This window comes from Caloenas nicobarica, chromosome 18 (assembly GCF_036013445.1).
Source record: "Caloenas nicobarica isolate bCalNic1 chromosome 18, bCalNic1.hap1, whole genome shotgun sequence".
Classification (NCBI taxonomy): Eukaryota; Metazoa; Chordata; class Aves; order Columbiformes; family Columbidae; genus Caloenas; species Caloenas nicobarica.
In genome coordinates this window covers 3,836,598-3,863,877 of record NC_088262.1, presented here as the reverse complement: position 1 = coordinate 3,863,877, position 27,280 = coordinate 3,836,598, and the positions used below count along the sequence as shown (strand labels likewise).

Below are 27,280 nucleotides of genomic sequence, written 5' to 3'. Positions count from 1 at the left end.
ACCACACGATTTGAAAGGGAGGGTTCCTGTGAGTGGGACGCGCTCACTTGGCTGGCGCCCCGCTGCAGCCAGCACCGCTTCATTACGGTACAGCAAAATAATGGCTCCTTAATGGCAGAAACCTCCCTCACCGTCCCAGGGAAGCCCAGAGCAGCCCTCCCCTCGGAGGGGACACCCCGGTACCCGCTGTCCCTCCCGACCCCGCAAATCTCCTCAGGGACACGCGCGGCCTGGAGCGCCTCGCGCAGCCGCACGCAGGCGCGACCGAGTGTGTCCCTCGGCAGCCGCCGTAGCGCCCGCTCCGCCGCGGGGAGGAGGCGGCGCGGGGGGACCCCAGGCCGCGGCGGCTCCGCTTCCCCCCTGAGCCCCATGTGAGGCCGCCCCGCGCCGGGGCCAGGGAGCGGGGCCATGAAGAAGGACGTGAGGATCCTGCTGGTGGGAGAACGTGAGTGCGGGAGGGCCCGGGCCGGCCCCGGGGCAGGGCGGGGGCCGCGGCTGCGGGGCAGGGCGGGGGCTGAGGGAGCGCTGCGCCGCCATGCCGCCGGCTGTCAGAGCGCCCGGAGCTGCGGGCCGGGCTCCCTCATCCCCGCGCGGGCTCCTTCGCCCTGGGGCGGTGAGCAGGGCTGCCCCGGCCCTGCAGGGCTCGGGCGCTCCGTGACCGCCCCGGGCTCGGCTCCCGCGGCGGGGCCCGGGCCGGGGGGACCGGGAGCGCGCTGGGCCGGGAGCCGCCGGCTCCTCGCGTCCCTTTGCTGGATCCCCGAATCATGGAAGTCAGTTCGCGGAGTTGCTGTGTTCCTTGGGCGTCCCTGGAAAGGAAACTGGGCTGAAGCTCTTGCCCCGTGTTTGGCCGTGTCCTGTTTAAACTTTGTTTATGGAAACCAAACTGAAATCTTCCTCACTTACTGAGTTTGGAAGTCAGTGGCCAGATGTGCTCCAAGCCCTTATCAGTCAGGTGTTGTGGACTTGTGGCCAGGACAGGGCCAGGGAGCCAGATCCCATTAGCTTACTGTGTGACCTTGAATAAACAGCGCGTATTTAGATGCACGCTAAAGACACAGGGTGTCTGTGCTTTTGCATGTGGACCTAAAATTATATCCTTAAGTACACGCTTAGGTACCTGAATTAGTGGCCGGGCTTTCAAAGATACAGCTGCTTGCTGATGTAAATAGCAGCAAGGATGTTCTGGTTTGTTAGTTTGTAAAGAGCGCCGAAGTTGTTCGCAAGAAAAAGAATACAGAGTCATTACCAAGTGTTATTAGTAAAATTGCTTAATTATACTAAGAATGTAGTACTACTAAGTACAGTTTATGCAGTTGTTTTATAGCGTGGGTTGGCTCTGTCTGTACTGCCTAGAAAGATCCTCCGTGACTTCTTCAGAGAGGAATCCTCAGGGAGCTGGTTCTATGCAGAAAGAGTTAAGTTGTTAAGCTTGTATTTGGCTAGTTCTACAAGACTCAGTTTGTGTAGAAATGTATTAATGCATTTGAATACACAGTTGAATTCCTCTTCAGAATATACGTCTAATGTGCCTTAATTCTCTGGCAATGGTGTGTTCTGAACTGGCTCCGTACAGTGGTGTCAGTACAGGTGTAACAGGAGCTTTGGTTTGGCAACTAAGTTCACAATGTGTCCACCTGAAAATGTCAAAGATGCAGGTCTCTTAAGTATAGCAACATATAGTACCTGGTACACCTCAAGAGATTGTGAGCACCTTTATGCCGTATTTTTATTGGAATTGTAATGAACAGTGGGGAGAAATTTGTTTTACAAATCAATAAAACTTGCCAGTTACACTGTTAGTGCTGTTCGGTAAACATGTTTTTATATATATTTATTAGTCTGAAACCAAAAGTTAGTCTAGACCATGTAATACTTGTTAGACGATAACAGAGCGTCAGGATCACACTCTGAAGTATCAGATAAAGACCTTTTGTTGTTCCAAAACACAGCTTTTGTCATCCCCAGTGGTCTACATTTTAGGCTTAAGGTTGTTTTAGTCCTGGTGTCCAGAGTGCAGACATCAATTTTAATAGTCAACAATTTTCGGAATATGTTCAGCATGTTATTTTGTGCAGCATGACTTAAAAGACTTACACAGGAGGAAAAAGATGAGTTAATTATTACACAGTGCTGTGCTGTTTTCTTCATCCTAGTCAGTTGATATTGTTTAGGCTGTTATTTCAAAGACTATAAACAGAATTGGAAAAGCAAGTGGTTGACCTAGATTCAAGCAAAATAAACCAAATTTTGACACTTGAATCTATGGATTTCCATAAAAAAACAACTCTAGAACACTTGGAAGTGTATCAGAAGCTTATAAATACTGAGCATCTTTACTAACCGGCAGCGCATAATCTTCTATTTTCAGTCATATAATATTAATGAAATGAGTTTCTGTATCTCAAAACCAACATGTTTTGTCACCATTTCAAATTAAAGCTGATTTGGTCAGATGCAAAATATGCTGCACCATTTTCAGTAGTTATCTAATCACTTGCTTATAATGAAAGTACTTACCTATGGAAACAGGAGAGATTGTGAAGCTCTTTTGATTCTGTCAGGATGAAACTTAAGATATAGTTTAAGCAGGGGGACACCTGGCAGTGTAAGTTGTGGGTTTAGCTCAGATGAGTATCTGGTGAAAGCACAATTGTTACAAAACCCGCATCTTACTGTTCCCGAGCTCTTACCGCTGGGGAAAAGTTCACAACTGTTCTCCCTAAGGAAAAGCAAAGTCTTTCTCCCCAGGATAACTTTTTCTTTGCCTTTCATAATGTTGTGATAACTGTTCTTTAACTTACCATGATGAAGAAAAGCTCTTATTTCTGGGTGTCAGAAGGCCCATTGTTACTATACCAAAAATAGACTTGGATAAGTCAAATGTACTTCGACGATCATCAGTTCAGTAACGCCATTTTCTGCACAAAAACAATCAGTCTTTAATCTCTTCTTCCTCCCAAATTCAGAATTATATACAATGGAATAGACAAGTGTAAATGCAGTGATATCAGCAAAACAGTTTCTGTCAATTTATGACATTTTGTATTGCTTTCAGTAGGAACAGGGATGCAGGCACTGACTGCGAGCAATGTCTTGGTTGGTGCACGCTAACGAAGATTCTGTAGGTCCAGGATGAAATAGTTTTTTGCTTGAATTGAGGGCTGTCAGAAGGATATGACCCCAGATAGTGGTTTGGGTTTTAAGAAATGTATTAATATTTATAATACAGAATATTAGTATTCTGTATTAAGATGAAAACCTGCTGATTTTTTATGTAAGACAGAGCAGATTGGATTCCCTTCTGGCTGACATGCGGAAGTGGGAAATGGATCCTAAGGTTTTACAACAAAAGAATTATAGAATTATGAAAGAATTGCTGTCATCCATAGTATGTTTAAACAACAGATAAAAGCCTTTAACATGGTCAGTTGGAAAATGTTTTAAAAATAGTTTCCATTTTAAGATGCAATGCAACTATTCAGTGTAAAAAAAACCCCAAATTATCTAATCTCTGTTTTTAATGCTTTTGCAGCCAGAGTTGGGAAGACGTCACTAATTATGTCTCTTGTCAGTGAAGAATTTCCAGAAGAGGTAGAGCATCCTTATTTGTTTTCTATGTTTTATTTCTATCTTGTTGTATACTTTTTTTTTCTAAGAGTAAGTTAACAGGCTCCGCTTTAAAATAATGTTTCCTATTTAGAAAAAAAATAAAGTCTAGAACTGCAATGATGGCTTCTGGAAGAGTGATGTAGGTTACTTTAAATATACCTCTGTGTGGAGATTAGGAATTTAAATTTTATCTAAGTTCCTTTCTTGTTTTTCACGTGGTTAAATAAACTCATTTTTTGATATCTGAGGATTTTTTTTTTTTTTTTAAGCAGCTGAAACTGGTCATAACTGGCCACGTTTTTCAGCATTAGAGACTCGTAAATGGGAAGGTGCTGAAAGAGGCAAGACCCTCACATTCTTTTGACCATGGTATTTAAAGAGCAAGTAGATTGAAAAATGAATGAGAATGAGAGATTTATAAGTCACATTGTATAACTTAGCCATCTTTTGTAACTAAGCGAGACATTCCTTTGTTTGTTTTTGAAGAATGTTTTCCTGACTCTTTTGAAGTAAAAAATGCTGAAAAATCTTACTGCTTTCTTCCAGAATAAAAGTAAAGCTACTTCTACATTTTATTCCTTTAAAAAAACCAGCACATAGTTCTCTTTATACCATAAAAAGAGCTGCAGCTGCTGCAAATAGTTAAGCTTTTTACATATAAACAGGAATGTTTATTTCTTCCAATCACAAGTCTTAAAATAGACATCATGTGCTGCTCTCTGAATCTATGCTGTGCTGTGTTTAATGCAAATCAGTCAGTTACCACAGTTCGTGAGTCCAGATTAGATTCCCAACATCACGGAATTTAGTTCCCAGCCTTGCAGGTAAAAAGTGGCTCCAGTTTCTGTTTGTTCTCACCCTGCTCAGGGACCTGGTCCTTTCACAGGCTGGTTGTTGATGTGCTCAGTGAACTCTAGGCTTCTTTTCACTTCTAGATGATAGAGCAGGAAGAAGCTGAGAATATTTCTCTAAATTCATGTTGAGAGAAAAAAAAGCATCATTTCTATATAAGACAAAATCTGCCAGAAAGTACAGAAATAACTTCTAAAAAAATGCTGCTGTATAAACTGCTTCAAGAGACACGTACAATTCCTGCAGTCGGTCATGCAGATCGGGGCTGTACGGGTGCGTGTAACGCACATTTCAGACTTTGAAATAGTATTTAAATACTGAGTGTCATCAGCAATCAGTCTTGATGAGGATGTAAGTAGAGCCTGAAGCTTTACAAAGAGCCATTCTTCCCGTGATTGGCTTTTCTTTTTTCCTTTTTTTATTAGAAGACAAAAGCATCATTAAAGTTCAGTGTCAGCAGGTAGAAGGCAATAGGGAGCTGAGCGGGAAGTTTTCATTAAAATAAGTTCAAGTTCCTGAATATGGATTAATGTTCTCTCAAATGGCCAGCAATCATAACTAGTTTATAGTATTTTGCAGAACACACTTTTTATTAGTGTCATGTTTTCTTTGGAGGCTTTTCTGAACTTTAGCACTCTGTCAGAAGCAAAGAACTTGTCAGGTGGCGATTATGTAAAAATTGAGACTTGTATTTTGTCTGTCCTGCTTGTTTACTGTATCTTGAATATTTAAAATTTTTTTAACAAGTCATGCACTGTTCACAGGAGTAGTTCTTGTACTGATTTCAGTGGGAGTAGGATCAGAATATCTTGCACAAAATTTAAAATGTTTAAACATAGATTAAACAGTATTTAATTTGTCAATAATAGCATGCTAAGTCTGATGTTCATCTCCTGCTAAAGAATGTGTAACCCTTTGACGTAATTGATTAAAGCTGATAACCCCCCACATTTTAGAACTTTTCTTTATTAAATGACGTTTTTGTTTAAACTGAATTGCAATTCAGGTTTTGTTTATAGTTTTCACTAGGATAATAGCTCTCTATAGGTGGTCGGGTATAGTGGATTTGAGTTTTATAGAAGCATTGATTGAACCTCTTGGTAGCATTGCTTTCTTACAGAGCATGTGGGAAGGTCCTTATTCAGTAAGTAGAATAATAAAGAATGAGACAGTAGCGGTGATTTTCAGTACCCTGGGGAAAAAAAAAAAAGAAAACAAACAAAAAACCCCAAACCAAAACAAAGTACTTGCACTACTAAGAAGTTGTTCTATTTAAAGCTGACTAATTGACAAGTGTATACAATTTTTTTTGACCATCTGGATTTTCTGGATTAAGTTTAAAGGCTCTTTCTTGGTGTTTCTTTACAACCCAAGGTTCCACCCCGAGCTGAAGAAATCACCATTCCAGCCGATGTCACCCCTGAAAGAGTGCCAACCCACATAGTGGATTATTCAGGTAAGGACGAGCCAATACCGTTCCTGTGTGACTGATTTGGTGTGGAATTGTTTATTTAACTCAGGAGCCTCTTGAACAGTCACATTGTACGGGACCAGAGTGACATGTAGGAAAAGACTAGATTAAAGTAGAAACTTGTGGGATAAAACTGAATCAAGTGGTGATGGCTGGTCCTACAAATTCAAAGCCCAACATTAACTGCTGTTGGTACTTCCATGGAAGGCAGTTGTAGGCACCTTCCAGTGAATTCCTGTTCTTTGTGTGACAGACATGTTTACAGGTGGGTACTTTTGTGGAATTCAAAACTATTTTTACTTCTTTCAGTGAAGAGTTTACTAAGATGCAGGAGACTTTACCTACCTTATGTTCTATGTCGTTCTACATTTCTAAGTTTGGACACCTTATCCTTTTGTGTCAGTTTCATATTTTGTAATTTTGGTTTTTGATATATTCTAATCTCCTTGACCTGACTGAATAGATATATAGGCTCAGTGTTAAGGAGGAGCACCCTTTAGTGCCTTTTATAAAAAGATGTTCAAATAACAAGAGCTTTCGTAGGGCTGAGTGTTGTGAAATACCCTAGTTCAGTTTCTTAAATTTTTCGGTTTTGTTCTCGAAAACGTTCCGTATTAATGAATGGCTTATTCTCTTGAATGCAGAAGCAGAGCAGAATGATGAGCAGCTTTACCATGAAATATCACAAGTAAGTGTACTTTAGTGTTTACTGGAAAATAGTTTGCAAATAGCATGGGATTCTTGGTAATTTTATAATTCCTTCTGTTTCCTATTTTAAACTCTTTCTGAGCACCTTTGGACATTTTCTGTACAGTCTGTCATGGTGTTGTGTTTCATTTCTGGCATGTAGTTTGGTGCTTGAGTGGAGGCTGCAAATTACGATTCTTCGGTTGAGATTTCTGGGTAGCATAGGTCTCTGCAGGCATAAGCTGTGAATGTCACACCGCGAGATGCTTTTTGGCACATCTCGACTTATAAATTATTTGGTGTAAGCTGTTCTTCAGGCTGCAAATAGCTTAAGCAAAGTCAGGGACATAGTTTTTGACTCATGGTGGAATTGTTACTTTGGTGTTGTTACATGTGGTTCTTAACTGTCTCTTGCTCTGGAGCCCCTGAGCAGTGGAATTCACGGCCTTTCCTTTCTTTTCATTTTAGGCAAATGTTATTTGTATAGTGTATGCTGTTAACAATAAGAATTCTATTGATAAGGTACGGTAACACATGTTATTCAATTATTGCTTGAGATGTAACTTGTGCGCTGTTAATTGTTGGCAAGCTGAAAACTGTATTAGACGTTTAAAATGCATAAGGTGGCGTTTGAGATCAAGTTGTTAAGAGAACTTACAGATGTATTGTTGCTTCTGGTCCATTTCAGTATCTGAACTTTCAGTCACTTGTTTCCTCCTTTGTGGGTAAATATGTGACTTCTTGGGAAAGAAGCAGTAGCAGCTGTAGTTGAACTTGTGCACAGTTCAGTCGTACTACATTTGAAAATGTGTTTTTCATGTTTGTTTTTAACCCCACTCTAGGTGACAAGTCGGTGGATTCCTCTCATCAATGAAAGGACAGACAAAGATAGCAGGTGCATAAGTAAAGATGAGAAGTGTGAATTAGGCTGCACATTGCTGGGTGTCGATGGACAGTGTTGAGGATGTTAATTGTTTAAGAAAATCACATTCTAAACTTAAAGTTTATATAAGAAGTCCAAGCAACAAGAGATTTAAAGTATGTAGGTCTGTTACATATGCCAGCAATGCTCTTTATTTTGAATTTCATGGTCAGCTTTTACCAGGTGTGTTTATATTTGTTACAGTATAACTAGTTTTGGCTACATAGTCTGTATAGGTTTTCTATTGATACTAGTTTTGTATAATAATAATAATAATAATATGATTAGTTACTTCTGTGTTTAACAGTGTGGTTTTTGTAGTATCAAGAAAAAATACATTTCTGTCTAAGTATATATCAAAACAATTTACTTAAAACTGCCATCTCTTAGTTTTGCCTGTTGGCTGCCAGTGATACTTAATTAAATCATGAAAATAATATAATGGCTTCTGGTGAGAGGCAGAATGCTAAATTAAGATAGATCTTTTTATCTCACTGTCTTTAAAGCTCTTAACCTTTGTTTTGTTTTCAGGCTGCCTCTTATATTAGTTGGAAACAAATCTGATCTAGTGGAATATAGCAGTATGGAAACTATCCTTCCCATTATGAATCAATACACAGAGATAGAAACATGTGTAGAGGTATGCGAGACTTTCTGAAGTTAGAATGAGTAACAAGAGCACATTCTTGCCGAGCATGTATGGCAACTTTTTAATAGAAAAGGTGATTTTTTTGTTGTTGTTCAAAATAAAATATTCAAATGTAAGTCATTATCATCCTGAGTTTTTATGTTATTTTTCTTCAGAGTAGATTACACTATTGTGTAATCAAATGTTACTGTCAAATTCTCATAATATTTAGACCCTCCTCACATCCTTGCCTTTAGCACATGTATTAAAATCAATATTAAGCCAGACAGGTGTCTGCAAAGTATTAAAAATTGATTTAATATGTGTGGATGTGCCTTTTTTTTTTTTTTTTTTCAAAGTAGATACAACTGTTTGATTTCTCTGTTATTGGTATGACAGCAAATTGTAACGAGACCTCCCTTATTAATTACTGAACAGATACAGGGGCTCGATGTCGTTTTTCCAAAACAGCACTGTACCCACAAGAGGGGGCTAGATCTTTAAAAAGTTCGATGCTTACTTAAATTTCAGAAGAAATCACCAGTCAAGAAACTAACTAATTAGTATAAGGATTTCTCTTTCAGTGTTCAGCCAAAAACTTGAAGAATATATCTGAGCTGTTTTATTATGCCCAGAAAGCTGTTCTGCATCCTACAGGTCCTCTGTATTGCCCAGAGGAGAAAGAGGTATTTACACATAGATTCTAAGAACAAATAATATGGTAGGGGAGTTAATCAGTTCCCTGTTCTTTTCAGTGGATTTTGCATTTCTTAGTGTGTTCTGTTGCCACCACCCTACCCCCAAATATCAAGCATTATATTCCAGAGCTGTGGTGATTGTTTTGTGTTGTATTAATCTGATCTGTCTTTCCTCTTCATTCAAAGCAATGAAAAGTTTTTTGTTGTCCATGTGAACTGCTAAGTAAAATGAGAAGCTTTGGTAATGACTTTAAGCCAAATGTAATGTGAACAAAATCATGTGTTCAATTCAGTTCTCATTTCAATATACATTTAACAGTAACTCAATTTATATAAAGGAAAATATTCCAGCCTTGGCCTGATTTAATGGAAAGAACTTCTCTGAGCATCTTCTGAGACTTTGGCAAAAGGGATAAAAACCAAGTGATGTGTCTGGTTTTTAAGTATCACAGGTAGTTAGCTGAGTGTATTACGGAGGAGTATGTTTTTAAAAACATTAATTTATTGGGCAAATACAAATAAAATCTTTTTAATGTAACCCCCATGTAGTACTGGGCAGTCGCTTCAATCATAAATACTTTGTTGAGTAGAGAACTAGAGAATAACCCTGTTTTGGTTTCTTCCATCAGAATCATCTTTATGAGTTAGTAGTGTTGTGATAAAATTGTTGCGCTGAAATCTTTTTGGTTTTCCAAAACCAATCTCTGTGCAATCTGTGTGACCTCTGTGAAGAGAAGAGTCCGTCATCACTGTAGTTGTTGGGAGAGAATTACCGGTGTCTGTTTTCCTTCACCCGGAGGTATCCCAGCAGTTCTTTTGTCCTAGAGATAGTCCCTGATCAGTGCTTTGCCTGGTAGATGAATGAGCCCTGTGAAGAGTTTCGGTGTTTGATGTTTGAAGCCTTCTGGGCCGTAGCTGAAATGGTGAATAGAGTCAGTGTGCTTGCCTAGAAAGAGTTACTGTAGTTCTAGAGCTGGTTATTTTTACAAGGCACTGGGATTGCCAGGTCTTTTTTTTTCCCCTCCAAAAATGCTTCAGGGGAAAAAAAAAAGTCATTCTGTTGGTTTTTAAAGCTTCTGTAGCAATAAGACTGAATTTTGAGAACTGATTTTTTTTTTTTTAATAACAAACTAGTGCCACCTTCAGCTTGTCAAGAGCTTGAGGCTCTTGTAATAATTGAATAGAAAGATATTTCTGTGGAATAATTACTTTAAATGTATGGATATAAATTTACTAGATCAGGATTTTGTTTCCTCTTGCTTTTTATTTTTGTGTATCTGTATATGAATGTCTCCATTCGAAAAATGTAAAATGAAGGCTACTGTTTGTTTTAATGTGATTGAGCTGCCTGATGTCATTCAGTGTAATCTTTTCATATTCAAGTCTAGATACTGAACTTTCCTTTATTCCTTAGATGAAACCTGCCTGTATTAAGGCCCTCACTCGCATTTTTAGAATTTCTGACCAGGATAATGACGGTACTCTCAATGATGCAGAGCTCAACTTCTTTCAGGTAACTCTCTTGCTTATCTTTTCTCCATACTTAATAGTTGAACTATACAATTCTAGAAAAACAAGTGATTGGTTTTGAAGAAATAGTAGTAAGGTGAATTGTAAGGGAATCAGGTCTAAATATTAAAAGTCTCAAGTGCAGCATAAAAGAATGAGTCTGTAAAAATGGAAATGGTATTAATTGTATTTCTAACCGTTGTTCAAGTTTTAGTTCAGGAACAAAATAAAATATAAAAAAAACTATTAAAAGAAAATAAAGTTTGTACACCTTAATTTCCACTAAGAAATTGGATTGTCCTGTGTTAGCTTATCAGAACATTTAGAGCTGTATTTCATACAGGACGTGCTGTTTGTCCAGCTTAGCAGCCAGTGGTTTTAACAAGCTCTTTTTGGTTTTTGTTAGAGAATTTGTTTTAATACACCGCTGGCACCTCAAGCTTTAGAAGATGTGAAGAATGTAGTCAGGAAAAACCTAAGTGATGGAGTTGCAGATAATGGATTAACATTAAAAGGTGAGCCTTATTTAACTCTTACAAAATGTCTTTATACAGTTGATAATCATTCTTACATAAAAAAGCTAGTCTTTTGGAATATGATCTCTATCTTGATTCTTTTAGACTACAAGAGCTGGGTGTAGTGGCAGTATGATATCAAAGGATGATTAAACTGGGCAATAACAAGGTGAATAAAATAAGGTCTGTCTTTCTTCTGGTTACAGAGCTTGTAATCCAGATAAGTATACTGATTCGAAAGAGATTGTCTCCTAGATAAATCTATATCTTGTCTTTAGGCTCCCTGGCTGCAAGACTTGTCAGCAAGGTATGGGGTCTGTTAGCATTTTAACAGCTATGTTGTACAGATTTGCTCGGAGCATATGGCAAAAATGAAACAAAAAGTGTTTTGTTTCTGAGCATCAGTGTAACTGCTTTGCAAGTGGAGCTTACATATGTAATAGGACTCATGAGAAATTGTAGAGTGGGAATCTCAAGGCGTAGCCTTACTAAACAGTGAAATCTCAGTGTTCATTTAGCCCTGGAAAGTGCTAAACAAAAATCCTACCCAGCTATTTTGGTACAGGAAAACTAAAGGCAATCTTCCATGAGACTACTCGCCAGGTTTTTTGCAAAGGCTTTATGTTTTAAGTTGTTGAAAATATTGTTGTATTTATTTTCATACAGCTAAGTTCTTCTAAAATTCTAGTACTGAAAGAAGCAAACAACAACAGAAAACCAAATAGGTTGTTTTAAGGGAACAGTTCTTTGAAGGACACTTTTATGAATAACATGACTTCTGAACCTTCAGTCTGTGTAGATGATGCTGTAATGTCACCCAGGAGGTTTAAAATCTGAATGCGTTATGTCAAGCTTTTTTGGTTTTAGTCTGATACTGATTCTATTAAAAATACTTGTAGCAGATAAAACACTTCAGGGCCTTAATATTTCACCGTTTGATTTTTAGGTTTTCTTTTTCTACACACACTTTTCATTCAGCGAGGAAGGCATGAAACAACTTGGACTGTTTTACGACGCTTTGGATATGACGATGACTTAGAGCTTACACCAGAGTACTTGTTTCCTCCGTATGTGTCACTTATTTTAGCTTGACATTCATCTAATTTATGCTGCCTCCTGCTTTGGCAGGAGGAAAGGGTTATTGTGGTGTGTTTATTTAATACATGGTTACGTCAAGTATCTCCTTTACTTATGACCTACCAGCCAAAATCTTCACGTGACTGAAAATTACAAAGGAAGAACTCTTGTCTCTTATGCCGAATCATGTGCTACTATTTCTCTTCATAAGAAAGATGGCAAAAGAGACTCTTAATACAAAACTGGAATATAAATCTCAGCAGTTGCTTATTTTATGTGGCAACAAAGTAGAAAAGGCGTCTCAGTATTTTCATAGTACTTGAGATCCTTTGAAAATCCCCAAATTAAATAATTGAGATCAACCAACTCTGTGGCTTCTTTAAAAAAATGTAACTACATAATTTTAAATTTAAAAAACCACCACCAAACAAAGAAACCAATGACAACTGATTACCATATATATCTATATATCATGTAACATAAAGACACTCATAATTTTAGAATTCCTAATAAAAGGTATGTGCTTTGACCTCTTTGAAGATAAGCTATTAAAGCTAAATGCAAAGATCAAATACCAAATGTTGTAATTCAAAAAGTCTGTGTTTTGATTTTTAATATTCTATATTTCATAAGCGCGCTTAACACTTCTTGTATTTGTTTTTGTTTTCAATAAACAGGCTAAAAATTCCTCCAGACTGCACAACAGAATTAAATCATCATGCATACTTGTTTCTTCAAAGTATTTTTGATAAACATGATTTGGTAAGATTTTAATTTGAGTGTATGTGTGTCCTGATACTGAAGAGCCTTAGTTTGCTAGCACTTTCACTAGAAAAAAGTTTGGTTTTGTCATTATGTCATTTCATTCAGAAATTGGCTCTGACTTAAGCTAAGCAGTCAAAACTAGTCTGCTGTTTATGCCTACAAGGAGAATTGACAGTTATAGTTGTGCCAGCAAGTATTTTTTTAACTGGCTCATATATTTAGTCTTATAACAAGAACAATGATTAAAAATAAAGCAGCTCAGTTTCTTATAGCCAGTTTCTTGAATCTTGCAAGCGCACAGCAAGAAAATGTGTTTAGAATAGGCATGAATTAAGTGATTTATGTCTGCTATCGTGTGCTTGTTTCCAGGACAGAGATTGTGCTTTGTCTCCCAATGAACTGAAAGATTTGTTCAAAGTCTTCCCTTACATGCCATGGGGGCCTGATGTCAACAACACTGTGTGTACAAACGAGAGGGGCTGGATTACCTACCAAGGGTTTCTCTCTCAGTGGACGTGAGTGCGATACGTTACATTTTAGTAGCTGAGAGCTTTGGATATGATAATGCGTTGGTAGATTCCTCTTAAAAATCTAGTAGAAAGAGAGGACGTTTAGTAGTTGAAAATGGACCCAAGCAAGCAAGTTTTTATAGCCATCCAGTGGCCTAATCTTCAGACAGTTGTAACCACCTGTTCAGGATTTGACCAGTATTTAGTGCTAACTATGAAGAAGTGTCTACAAAATGTTGAACTCTCCTAAAACTTCTTGAAATACTTATTTCTATTCTACTTGTTAGAGACTGTATGAATAAGGACATTCAATGATGAGGTTTTTTTCTTATTGAAAATATGGAAAATGAGGAAAACGGTATTTGTCAAGGGAAAAAAAAATATGGGGTAGGTTGATAGGCCTGAGCAAGTACTGGCTTCATAGTGTTTTGCTGATTATTTAGATTGGTAAAATTGCCACCATTTACCCTCAGAGTGCTTTAGTCCCTCAGTACTACATAGTGCCAGGAATACATCTATTATGTCAGTCTGGAGATAGGAGGAAAAAATTGTTTCAGTACTGTAAAGAATTGGTATCACATATGCTAACAACTTAGAAACTTATTTTTGTCCCCTCTGCTAGACTCACCACATACTTAGATGTACAGCGTTGCCTGGAGTACCTGGGTTATTTAGGCTACTCGATACTTGCAGAACAAGAATCTCAAGCATCAGCAATTACAGGTAATAAAAATTTTTTAAAAAATTGTATAACTTAGGGAATTTAGAAATTTAAATTTAGAAAAAATAATTTTAATTTATTAAAATAAATTTTAAAATATACTTAAGAGAAAATTGTTTAGACAAATGGTCTTTTTTCACTTATATTCTTTTTTACTTTCTGTTCATGTCAAACCTTCGATTTAATATTTTTGATTGGTTTGTGTACATTTTAATGTAAGTGGAGTATTACTTCATGTTTTCACATAAATACGTGCACATACATCTTGTGAGAAATATTTGTGTTTTTTCAAAAGTAACACGAGATAAAAAGATAGACCTCCAGAAAAAACAGACTCAGAGAAACGTTTTCCGCTGTAATGTTGTTGGGATGAAAGGCTGTGGGAAAAGTGGAGTTCTTCAGGCTCTTCTTGGAAGAAATCTAATAGTAAGAAACCTTTTCCTTATATTCATATATATATATTCATATGCTTTTGAGTTAACGTTGAACAGCAAAACCAATTGATCTTAGAGTTTTACTGGTTATTATTGTGTTTGGAGAGTTCTATGAGGGAATAGAGAATTATTCCGGAGAAGGTCGTGAGTTTGGGTTTTTTTTAGCAAAGAGACAAACAGCTATTGCATGTGATAGTTATTTGTACATCACAGATTATAGCTATGCATTTACCTGCAAAATAAGCTACAGATTACTGTAATTTTCATTCATTAATAAATGGAGTAAAACAGCTGTTGAAATGTAACTTAAAGGGGCAAGTTGCTGTGGTCTAACTTGGAATTCTGCATTTTCAGAGGCAGAGGCAAATACGTGCAGAACACAAATCTTACTACGCCATTAATACAGTCTATGTATACGGGCAGGAAAAATACTTGCTGGTAAGGTTGCCTCCTTATTGTTACCGTATGACTGGCTAATCTTAAAATTCTGCAAACAAATTTCTGTTTTAATCGTACCTTCTTCATAGATGTGGATTCTCCCCCACACCCTTTCTGTTTCAAATAACTTCTGGTTTTAAATGTTGCTAGTACTTTAAACTGAACCTGTTCAGAACATGTTATTTTTGAAACCTTGACCTAAATTGTACAGAACCTGCTCCCTTATGTTTATGCTGCAGGGTGTCAAATTATAACATGATAAATTATCAGCAAGCAGTCTATATATTCAGTGGAGAAGAATCTGTCACATACGGTGATTAGCATGGCTTAAGTTAATCTTCACTGGGTGAAATACTTTCTTTAAAGCTGCCTCCAGTGTAGTTTTCCTTTCTAATAACATTATATCTTCCTTTGTGTTCCAAGATCTAGTCTTCTGCTCTCTGGTTTTCCTCGGTAGGATGAATGCCAGTTTCTGTGGGAATCTAAGACTTTGCGTTAAAGTAAATGTAACTTTTTACGCTGAGGTTGTGATTACCTGCAGATGTGATGTTAACAGCTCACATATGTTGGCTGTATGGTAAATTCCTACTATTTCTTTTTCATTAATTCTGCCTGTTGTCAGTCCATTAGTTCTAAGCATACATAAAAATGAGCCATAAAAATTATGAGAAAAATAATGTTATAAAATTCCTTTTCTACATAATGACAAAGCTTTTCTCCCTCTCTGACCATCTTTTTTTCTAGCTACATGATGTCAGCGACTCTGAGTTTTTAACTGACGATGAGACCATATGCGATGCTGTGTGCCTGGTATATGATGTCAGTAACCCTAAGTCCTTTGAGTACTGTGCCAGGATTTTTAAGGTTTGTATAGTTATATAGACAGCCTTTACTTTTATATATCTTTTTACTGGCAAAATATTAAGTGTCAGTTACTGGTCCTATATACAAGTTCTAGTGTTTAAAATAAATTTTATTTGCGAGTGCTGGTTATATACAGCAGATGCATTAAAAATGCAGTTTTCTTATTAATACAAAGCTAATATCTACTTGTCTATATAAAATATTCTGCTTCTAGAAATGCCTGAAGTCAGTGCAATGAATATATCTCAACACTCCTGCAACCAGTTCAGCTCAGGCTGTTCCAGGTTGAATGTATCGCATACTGTTTCTTTCACTTTCTTTTTTTCTTTAAATTTGCAGCAGCACTTCATGGATAGCAGAATACCATGCTTAGTGGTAGCTGCAAAGTCTGACTTGCATGAAGTTAGACAGGAATATAGTATTTCTCCTGCTGAATTCTGCAAAAAACACAAAATGCCTCCACCTCAGGCCTTTACTTGTAATACGGTTGATGTGCCAAGTAAGGATATCTTTGTTAAACTGACGACTATGGCAATGTATCCGTAAGTACTTGAACCGTTATATTTTTCACGTTGCATGGGTCATGCACAATACCACTGCATGTCATTGTTAGCCACGAGGATGGAACTGCCTCACCGAGGTTTAGCAACAGAGAGACTTCAGTGGCTTTAGTAGAATCTTCAAATTATTTCAAACTGAGAAAGCTGGTATGTGTCCAGCATTTAAATCAGCGTCAGCTGACACTCAGCGTTGCAAAGCCCAGTGAATATGTTGGGTTCTGCTCTGTCCTTTCTGTGGATGCACAACTCAATATGTCAGTATTAATAATCTTGATGTTTTTGAGATACTTGTGGAAAAGTTGTACTCTAATCCTTGTTAATAGCTCAACTTGACAGCTGATTACAGGTAAAAACACTCTTTAGTGAACAGCAGTTCCCCCAATGCACTGCTTGAACGTTTTTTTGATTTTTAGGATGTTTATTATTACATGCTTCAGTTCGTTAATCTAATAGATCTCATATTTTTTTAATAGAATTTCTTTATAAACACCTTCTGGGCTTCAGATAGAAGATACTTAAACTCACATTCTTCACTACACATCTCACTGTTGCTAAGCTCACTTTGCATCTCTTTTTTTGGTGGACAGAGCTTTTAATATGGTGTTGAACTACATAAATATTACAGCAGATGGAGTCTAGTATGACAGCTGACATTTGCTTTACATTAAATAGAACTAATGTCACTTTCACCCAGAATAGTAAAATTTAAAAAAATATTTGAAACTTTATTTATTGAATTAGATTAGTAAAGCTTTTTTGTGTTTTCGTTCTCTTGTTTTATTTTGTAGCGCTGTAATACTGGGAATACCACTAAAGTATAGCACTGACCAAATGTCTTGTCATATCAATATTCCTGCTTTTTCCCTTAATTTTCAAGCATGTGTGTTTGTTAGGGTGGCAAGAGTAGAGGAAACTGTCACTTTGTAAAGTGTGCATTCAAAGTGGTAGAAAATGTGGCTGACTTTCCTTTGAAAAAGGGGTGTTACCTATTGCTGTGCAGACATACTCAGAAGCATTTAGATGGTTTCCTTACAAACTTAAATAAACTCAGCAAACATTTTCATTCATGTTTGTGCTTTGCTATAAAGATCAGTGTATGGCGGTAATGCCAAAGTGTCCAAGATATAGAACATCTAACCCTGAAACTCTGCACAGCTGTAGTTGTACCCTTGCTTCCCCAGTGTATTTTTTTTTCCTCCTCTCCTTACTCATTCAAATGTACCTTTTATTCCTGAATCTCTCTTGGTTGTGGCACAGTCCTAATGTGCACCCGATTTGATGAGTGCGATTTCAACTCCTGTCCTTCTGTGTGTTTTCGCAGCCATGCCCGGTTACGCTGTATGTGCGCCTGCAACAGGTGTACATTTTGCATCTGTCAGAACTTCCTCAACTCAGACTTGCTGCAATCTGTAAAGAACAAACTCTTCACTGCAGTTCTTAACAGGTCCTTAACTTTATTTACTAGGTACCAGGTGTGCTTTTAAAATGAAGGGTTTTTGGAAAAGCAATTGGTAACCTTATGTACTGCAGGTTTTTCACTCCATATCCACTAAATAGGCAGATACTTACTTTAATAATTGTCATAGAATTGTCAAACTTTGTTTAACTTGAAGGTATTTTTGAGCTTAGTCCAGTGATTTCTTTGAAACACTACCAGTTTGGTAGTCGATTCAGGCACTTAGAGATTGAAAAAATACCGTGGAGGAATTAGGACTGTGTTTTTAGGGAACTGGTAATGGACATTAAACAGTAGCTATAAATCTCTGTAATACGTCTCACTTGAGACATTATAGGTTTGTTTAGTATTGATCAGAGGTAGTACCTCTTAGATACAAGTTACACAAATGTTTTTGTATATAGCAGCATCATATAACATATTACATGTTTGTAATTGCTAGTTTGATATTTGGGAATTCACAGAATTTCTGTGTATGTGTGTGTAATGCTTGGTTTACACAAAAGGTGGATATTTGTGTAAAAAACCTAGAGCTTTTAACATCCAATTCCTCTCTGAACAGAAGGCAACATGTAAGAATTGGTAAATGGTTAAACATTTGCATTTGCAGATACTTTGGAAAAAACAATTGGTAAAGAGAGAGAACTGGTTTTCAGCATTGAAAACAGCGCTTTACCTTGTCGTGTGTGCGCTGCGGGCGGGTTGTGACACTCATGATTTACTAACACCTCAGCACTTGCCATCGCACCCCAGCGAGTGGGAGTTCAAACCAAACAATTTTTGTAGTGCAGCGGTTCCATCGTTTACAGCCTTCTTGGAGGCTTATATGAAAAACGTGGTTCTTGGAGGCAACTGTGATCAGTGTTTTTATTTGAAGGCCACGTTTAGAATATCTTGACATGCTGGCAGTGTATGGATGTTACTGCTTTTTACTGTTTTCAGCTGGAGCTGCTCCAAATAAGAGTGGCTCTCTCCTTTAAATGCAAATTCCATGCACAGAGGAGTTCTACTGATATACCCACCCACAGGAGTGAGCAGCTTTGTGAAATACAACTTTAATCCGAGATAAAAATGTTAACCGCTGAGTGCGAGTTCAGAGAAGGGTGAAAAACTCATTAGCTTAGGAAAAGACTGTGAATATGAATGAGACTGTTCATGCTCCATCTCTACTACAGCAGTCGTGCCTTAGACAAAAACGCCTTGAAACAGTGATCTCTTTGCCGTCACTACTAGAAAATCCCAGCTTTTCATTACTGAGGCTGAAATCACTTCTATAACGCGTCCTCATTTTTTTGGAAGGGTTATGTGTCACTACATTAGCTGTCATGGCTTGTTTCCCTCTTGTATGGGCCCATGGGGTTTTTTTGAGTCCTGCATTAGACATTGCGCTTTGTTCCTCTGAAACGTAGTCAAGGGCTCAGGGTATTGAAATGTTTTTTTGGGAAGTCTCAGGAATGCTGTCCATCCACACCTTGTCACTGGATGGTGTGGAATAAGCATAGGAACCTACTACTGCTTAAAAAAGTCCATAATTCAAGGTAAGGAGAGTTCCTCATAGACTTTTCCACTGACCCACAGAAAGGAAAAGTTAATGCGCTATAAATTCTTTGTCTATAATCACTCAGTCAGTCACTAGGGTTTTGTTGCAGGTTTCCAGCATGTTCACTTCATCTCACCAGGTTACTCACTGTTCACTACATCGACCTCTGTATAACTTAATGTATAGTAGAGCTGAGATCTGTAAACAAGAGGCAGCAGCTCCTAATTGCAGACTTCAGAAGGTAGAGGTGGTTTTCTTGTTTAAAAATTGTAGCTCCTTAGACGTGGTTTTAATCTGATGATTTGCGATTAGATCAGAGAAAGCATTTGAATCAAGAAGGATTTTCCGATGTAGTTAGTTTATATAACTTTTCTTATTTTGCCTTTACAAGTGCTTACCATTAGGTCAGGTAGTTGGGCAAAAATTAGATAACTGAGGGGTAAAGAAGGTTTCTCAAAAGTGCTTATTCTCCTGGTCCTTTCCTGTTCTGAAGCTCTAGACAGTAGAAGCAGGTAAAGTAAAATTTTTCACATTGGACCCCTCCCTGTATTATTTGTTGCTAAGTAATGCTTAGACACTGTTACCAAGGCAAAACATAATATCACATTTAAATATTCCCACTGTAGTAATTAAAGGAAGAACATTGCCTCTGCGCAACTGAAAAATGCTATCCATGCCCACCTTCGGTTTCACTGCTACTGGCAAATTTCACAGACTCTCCGAGGGTTTGTGGGTATCAGAAAGGCAAATTCAGCAAACGTGGAAGTTCAGCTTAGAGAGATTGACTGTGCAGGAACAGGATTGTTGGTTTGAACTCCCTGGGATCGCTCTTCATCGGCTCTGTGAGGAGGAGGACCCTGCATTCAAAGCACCGCACATGCATGTGTGAGACTTGGTCCTGTCTTGCGGCTTTTTTATATTTTTAATTTATTCTTTCCTTTAGGTGTTTGTTTGTATTTGTCTGGCTGGCCCTTAATCTCTTTTTACTACATTGTTTTACCTCTTTTTAAAAGCAAGGTTTCTGCTTCTGTCATTCTAACCCTTTTTTTAATGATGAGCTTGGATTTTGTGCATTTTCTTAAAGCACCGATTTTAAGCGTGTGTTTCTGCTTTCTTGGTTTAAAATCATTCATTTGTTGCCTTTTGCTTGTATAGTAGTGGCATTTTTCTGTCAGCTAAGTTAATTTCAAAATAAAATAATTCTAATGCATGAGAATTGTGTTGTTCAGTGAGGAAGACTTCTCAGAGCATGGTTTTCTTCTAAAGTTTTTAAATATTATGGAATAGAAGTGGAGTTCTACTTGCATATAAACACAGTTGTCTCAGAAATTATTTGTAAGATTTTTTTTCCCCTGTGAAAACCTTCCTTCCGTGAAATTAAAGACAATCGTTTAATTTTCCTGTAGTGATGGGAAAGTTTTAAGAGTATAACCCAGGATTTCTTTTTCAACTCTGTGTAGTACACACAGATTATTTTTCAAAACTATAGTATATTGCCATTAGATGTTATTGGAGAAATCTATCCCTATGCTTAGGACAGTATCACAATATTTTACTTACCTATCTTCCTCCTTCTCTAAACGGTTTAACGCCCCGTACTGAGAAGTTTGCAAAGCTGCGTCCCCTGATTTCTTTCCAAACAGAATATAATTCATTAGCATTTTGCATTATTTTTAGGTTTTGTAGATAGTGAGATGCACTTGGAGCTTTTCACATTTCAGATGTCTAATGCATGGGGAGGAATTCTAACTGCTGGAGTTGGTTTGCATCCTAGGAGAATGTGTGCCTGAAGGGATGCGGCGGCAGCTCGTGCATGTTACGCGATGTTTTTGGAATTCAGCTGCTTATATTTAATTGTTGGAAGCTGTTGCCTGTCAGCGCAGGCGGCTGCTGCTCGCTGGCTGCATTCATGTGTTTAGAATCCTGGGGCGAGTGGCCTGTTGGCCTCGCTGCTGTGCTTTTAAAATGCTTTTGAGGTTAATACAGGAATGTTCTTTGACTTTTGTAGCTAAGGTTAAACCTTCCCAGACTTGGGATTCTTCTGCTGCTGACATGGGGAAAAGCGTCAGGACTGGCCCGTAACTCAGCGATTTTCTGTGTGTGACCGTGACAGGCATGCTCAGTTAACCGCCTGGTACCTGCATGTCGCAAACTTCTTGTGAGTTGTGAAAGCCTCTGAAAAGAAAGACATGACAGATCACAAAGGTCTTATTCAACAAGTCACAAGTTACTTGACTCACTTTTAGGGGTAGGTTGAATAAAAATCTGGCCTTTTTTTCCAAAACATGCATTAAAATCTGAATTTTATGCCAAAGGCAAAATTTGTAGACTTTCTTATATATGTAGAACTAATGATACGATTAAATACACACACCAATCTATTTGGGAAGTTTGAAAGCTAGTTATTACTACTTGTAAGCAAGAGTTTCAAATACAGCTTCATTTATGGAGTCCTAACTGCTACTCTGTGTGTGTGTATGTGCACATCCAGATAGAAGTTTTACCCTTGGAGAGAACTTTTCTAGTTCAGAGTTACTCTTACCAGCAAGGTGGTAATTTCTACCACTGGTGAAAATCAGTTTCATAAACACAACTGCACTGAAATAAAATTCAAACATTCTTTATTCAAGAAGTAGAAGAACCTGTGCTGGAAATATTGATCCTTTTTATTATTTCAGACAGATTGTCTTTCTTTCTTTTTTTTTTTTTTTTCCTTTTTTTAAACTTTAATGGCAGCTGAACAACATTAGGGATCAAAGTTACAAAAATGGAATTTATGACACCATAAGGAACATTTAAGGAAGAAAAATCAGAACTTTTTTCAAAGGTGCAAAGCAATTAGACATCCATAGTGTTCTGAATTCCAGTAAGTATTTTTGGACTTTAGATTTTTGGCCTGAGATATTCAGAGGGCCCTAATGATTTCTTACTGAAGTCAGTAGATTTCCTTGAGGTTATTAGACAAATCCCTGCCTTTGATTTAGTTCCTTTTATTTAAATGAGTCTCTTTCTGTTAGGCTTAGAAAAGGGATCAGAGTCAATTTACTCTCCCTTTAGACATGAAAAGAGGATTTTATCGTGACTGAGAATAAATTAATTGTTTTTAAAAGGATGAAGCATGCTCAGCCAGTTTCTTGCATACTGTTAAATATGGACATGTGCAAAAGTCAAAAAAAGGTAAATTATAGATAGGACTCAGAAAATCTAGATTTGAGAGAGAGTGCTTTATGAAGCAATGCAAAAAAATTAATTTGCAATTTAAACAGTGATTTGCACATTTAAAGGGATGTTTTTTAAATTACACAAAGAGTTGGGCAATCGAATTAACCAAATTAAACTTGAGTGTCGTTAGTTATACAAATACTCACCCAACAGAACTTGTCACATCATCTATTAAAATCATGTCACATACAAGGGATTTATTTTACATACCCAAGTAAGTTTTGTCATTTACAGATCTAAAGACAAGGGCTTTATAGTCTTCTACTAAAAAAACCACCACATGTAGTGATAAAATACAGTCTTTAATTGAATTATCAACAGTAATGAGATCTTGTCAGTTTAGAGCCGATGTCCTGGAGTCATTCGGGGTGTTCAGCAGTCTCTCGAGTTCGTGCGTGTCCTGTGGACACGCGAACGTTGAGGCTTTGGGGATGGAGTGGGAAGAGGTACCGTTTCTTACGCAGTTTTCTTAGCTCTTAAAGTAATGGCATTTAGCTACGTAAAATCATAGATTTTACTTAGCTCATCAAAAGTACAAACTCCACATATTTCTGTTTTTCCCCAAGCACTAAGTATTTAACAACTGAACAAGAATCGAGGGCTAGATGGCTAAAATTTATCAGTTCTCTGGGCTTTGCCATTTGAGCGTATTTGAGCCAGTCGCTGTTGTTGAGCCGTGCTATGAACTGCAAACTGTACATGTGTGTATGAAAAGGTTAAGAGCCTACCTAGATGAGTTGGGGGCCATGCTGTTAGCAGACCAGGAGAGCAGGATTATGCAGCAGGTGCACGCCGTCAACTCTATAGAAGATTCCATCTTCATGGAGTCATCTCTTGGTCCGCGTTTGCTTGAAGCCAGGTAACAGCAGCCAAACTAAGGCGACCTTGCCATTGCCTCTTCCCTTTCTTCCCCTCGGCAAACCACTTGACATCTAGTTTGCAGAGAGTTTTGTCAAAACTAGCTGTAGAGGAACTAATGCTTGCAGGAGTTCATGAGTTTGATCTGTTCCGTAACCCAGCAAGATATTCTTGAATGAGATTAGGAATTTTTAGCGACCAGCTGTTTGTGCACCAAAGAGCCTGTTCTTCAGCATGTGGCGTGACCGTACGCTGATTATCTGGACGGCTTACATTTCACCTGCAAATGTCTACTAAAGAACATCCTAAACTGGTTTTGTGTATTTTGATGCAAGTAACAATTCCTGCTTTATTAAACAGCTTGTATGCGATAGCTCTGCAGCTCACGCTGCATGAACTCTCTTGTGCACCATGTGTGCTGACGATCTCTGTTCGCTCCCGTCTTTAATATTTATACTCCTGCAGCTTTCACTGAGTAACCCGCGATGATTAATACAGGCTAAAATATGGAGGCTAGTGAAGTTGTGCTGTAAATTCGGTCTTAAATGAAAGTAAATAAACATAAAAACCCCAACTTTACTATTGTTTAGGAACTTTTTGTGCTTTGAATTATGGCATTTATGATAACTTGTTTTAAACGGTAGCTCCTGCTTTCTGGTAAGCTGTCATACTTGAGACTACTGTTGAGGCCGGCTAGCTGTGTTTAACTGAGCATGCTCACAGAATTCGGGCGATGTTTGGGAGAGTTGGGTCATGCTGTCCCTAATGTCACGCAAGATGTGGCTTTTTATGTCATACAGTCACTTCATACTGTTGTTACATCTTGTCCTTTTCTGTTGGTGCCATTGTCACTGCTTGTTTCACTAGCACTTTCAGCTTTCAGCTTGGTATTGGATGACTTTCTGTTGCTGTTCTTGTGACTGTACTGGCAAGAAAGGGATTTACAAATGGTCTTGCTTTTGATTCTAGCTTTTGGAAAAATATTACTTGCTACTTGTCAGTAGACTTTTTGGGGAGGAAGAAGTATAAATAGATATTCAACAGGACTGGAAAGTTTTTCATGGAAAAGCAGAAATATGCAAACTCAACATTACAAAAAAAAGGATTTTGCTGGACAGAGTTGTTGTCACTATGGCTTATTAATTATTTGCTAGCTATTTTTGTTTCCCTTTTCTGAATGCTTGCTGGTACTCAAAGACACGCCACCCTCCCCACATTCATAACTAATGATCTGCTCCTGCCTTTCTCTTCAGCTGTGTGAGCTCTCTGACTTTATTGAGATCTACTAATGTGATCAGGGCTGCAGGTCAAATCCTGAGCTTTTAAGAAAAATAAAACAACAGTATAAATACTCATAAGGCTGAAACGTAAGCTGCTTGCCTGTGACAAGTGTAGTGATGAATTTCCAAAAGCAGAGTAGTTTTAGCACAAGTTGTCTGATATTCCTGGCATGGAATTAACCTGGTTTTGTATGTGTGTTAAATTGTAGGCATGTGAGACAAGCCGACCTCAAGAGCTCCACGTTTTGGCTCCGAGCAAGTTTTGGTGCTACTGTCTTTGCAGTTTTGGGTTTTGCTATGTACAAAGCATTACTGAAGCAACGATGATCTGAGAAGAACCACATCTGGCCCTACCAAATCAATAGTAGAAAAAAACATTTTATGTACATTCTGAATGCTTTAAATTCTGCTAGAAATATTTATATATGCAGAGTTACTTTATTAATATTTGTAATTCATGCATAAGATTATTTTAAATTATAGCTCTAACTACAGTATTGCATAATGTGTGGGAAAAAAAAAAATTGCATCTTAACAGCCAGCTAAAATGGCTTAACTTGTGAGGCCAAAAGGGAATTTGTTGTAAATAACCTGTACATATTAAAGCAGTAAGACATTGCTTCCCAAAAAGCTATTCAAAATACTGTTCAGAGATGTTTCACCATGATGACATACTAGTGTATAGTTGAAATTCATTTTTGGTTGAGTAGGTTCAACTCGAGGATCGTACTTCCTCAAGGATTGCTTATTTATTTCACATGGATCTGAAGTGACTTCATCTTTTTGGACTATAAGCTGTACCAGATGGAATTTGTGATTTTTCATCCTTATCTGTTCTTTTTAACTGGCGAACAAATTTCCCCACTAACTATGTATTTGAAAGAAAAAGTCACTGTTGCTGTCCTGGCCTGTGATTTTTTATGTTACATGACCAGTGACATAATTATCAGTCTGGTTTTTCTTTTAAAAGGAAAAATGTAAACTTCAAAAACTATCAGATCAATTCATATGCTGTGTGTAATTCCTGTTTTTCATTTTCCACTATGTTGTGTTTTATAACCCTTATGAATCAGGTGAGCAAATTTGTACATTATAAATGTTTATAATTCAAAAGTGTTGCTGTTTAATTTCTCACATCTGTCAGTCATACCTGTTGAAAGCTGTGTATAAGATACAACTAAAATAATACACAGTGCCTATTCTACTGTAGTATGTTAGGTGCATGGGTCACAGTGCATTCTGTAACTGGCTAGAATTACCTATAGACACAGCTTTTTTAATGATCAAGTAAATCAAACATTAATTCCTCATGACAAACCTATTTTTCCATTGCTGGCCTTTTCAGGTATTTCAATAAAATGACTGTGTACTGTGTTTGTGTTTATCTTTTTCTTTTTTGTTTCTTTCCCCTTCCCCTGCTCTGAAAGGTGGTCCTTATAAAACCTTGTCCTTTGTCTGAGAAAATACTGTCAGCGCCTTCAGTTATGGACCTTAAACCTCTTGGCTATGTAGTTTCTTTGATTTGTCTTATAGACCACGCCGCCGCCATTAGAGGTTTATTTCTGATTTTTATCAGAAGACAAAAGTGGCTTCTGTGATATTTCGAAGTAGAAACACAAATGCGTAGCCAAGCGTGGATTTTGTGTTTACTGTCAAGGATGAAATAGAGCGGGAGGAGAAAGTGAATAGTTCGGTGGGTGGTTTGAGAAGGCTCATGCCTGTCTGCGATGCTGACCTGCCAGAAAAGTGAGGCCAGAAGTGGTAAATGAGAAAGTTTTATCAACGGACAATCAGAAAGCTCCCAATCTGGAAACTACTACACTCTCTATAGAAAATTACTATTTTTTTTTTTAAGAAAACAGAGCTAATACTTTTTTGGGGAGGTGTGTATGCTGTTATACAAAATCTTATCATTTTCCCTGGGAAACTGATCATTAGAGATCACCTCTGTATCCTCCTCCCACCAGGTAACTGGACACCACAGAAATTAGATTCCTGTAAGATGGAACAAGGCACCAGTTCTCAGCCTGTTCCAGCTCCACCAGGTTTGTCAGGGAGTTGAACAGTATCTCTTGTTCTTTTTCTGTGAGATGTCTTCTGACTTCCACGACGCAGAAAATAAACGCGTCGGTGCTTTTGAACTGACGACCTGGGCGAGCGAATGTTTCCCTACCCTGAATTTTCACTTCTCATGGGCTCGCGGTGCTGTGCAGCAACGGCACGTGGCAACGGGGAAGTGCAGGATGTGTTCTCCGGAGCTCAGAGATCACTTGTTTTGTGGTTGTTTTTTCTTCTGTTTAGGTACAACCTGCCTGCCTTGGTAGAGGGAGACCAGATTGTGATAGGAAATCAGAAAGAAGAACACGGTGATGGTGTAAATCTGCAGGGACCCTTGACTGCTCCTCTGGGCCTGTTGACCTTTTAACATCAAAGCAAGCAGGGATGACTACATGTGCACATGCCTTGAGACTTTTTTCTTTGTTTTCCTAATGGGAAATTCTAAAAATTCTAATTTAGTAGATCTTGATGCAGCTGATTAATCTCCCACTCTCCCCACGCACTTTCTGAAAGGGTATTTCAGGACTTCATTTCTCCCAAATTTATCTCAGACTGCCCATGTACTGATGCTAAAGGGCCTTTTGGGAGACTGATGGCCCTGCGGCGC

The 27,280-nt window shown here is 38.0% G+C and overlaps 1 protein-coding gene across 5 annotated transcripts; it reads left to right on the top strand.

Annotated features, from left to right (window-relative positions):
• Positions 1 to 296: 296 nt before the first annotated feature.
• Positions 297 to 25,989, top strand: RHOT1 (ras homolog family member T1). 5 transcript variants are annotated; one of them, XM_065647602.1, is made up of 21 exons: positions 297 to 445; positions 3,533 to 3,591; positions 5,836 to 5,917; positions 6,577 to 6,620; positions 7,088 to 7,141; positions 7,462 to 7,514; positions 8,073 to 8,181; positions 8,754 to 8,855; positions 10,282 to 10,380; positions 10,783 to 10,891; positions 11,838 to 11,958; positions 12,646 to 12,730; positions 13,103 to 13,248; positions 13,865 to 13,965; positions 14,259 to 14,389; positions 14,752 to 14,835; positions 15,580 to 15,699; positions 16,039 to 16,241; positions 17,581 to 17,703; positions 23,193 to 23,336; positions 24,825 to 25,989. In XM_065647602.1, exons 1-21 carry the CDS (start codon positions 409 to 411, stop codon positions 24,940 to 24,942), a joined length of 2,124 nt encoding a protein of 707 aa, XP_065503674.1. In that variant the 5' UTR covers positions 297 to 408; the 3' UTR covers positions 24,943 to 25,989. The 5 variants fall into 5 exon arrangements, with proteins under 5 accessions (XP_065503674.1, XP_065503675.1, XP_065503677.1 ...); XM_065647603.1 differs by lacking the exon at positions 23,193 to 23,336; XM_065647605.1 differs by lacking the exons at positions 23,193 to 23,336; positions 24,825 to 25,989 and adding an exon at positions 21,264 to 22,808.
• Positions 25,990 to 27,280: the final 1,291 nt, after the last annotated feature.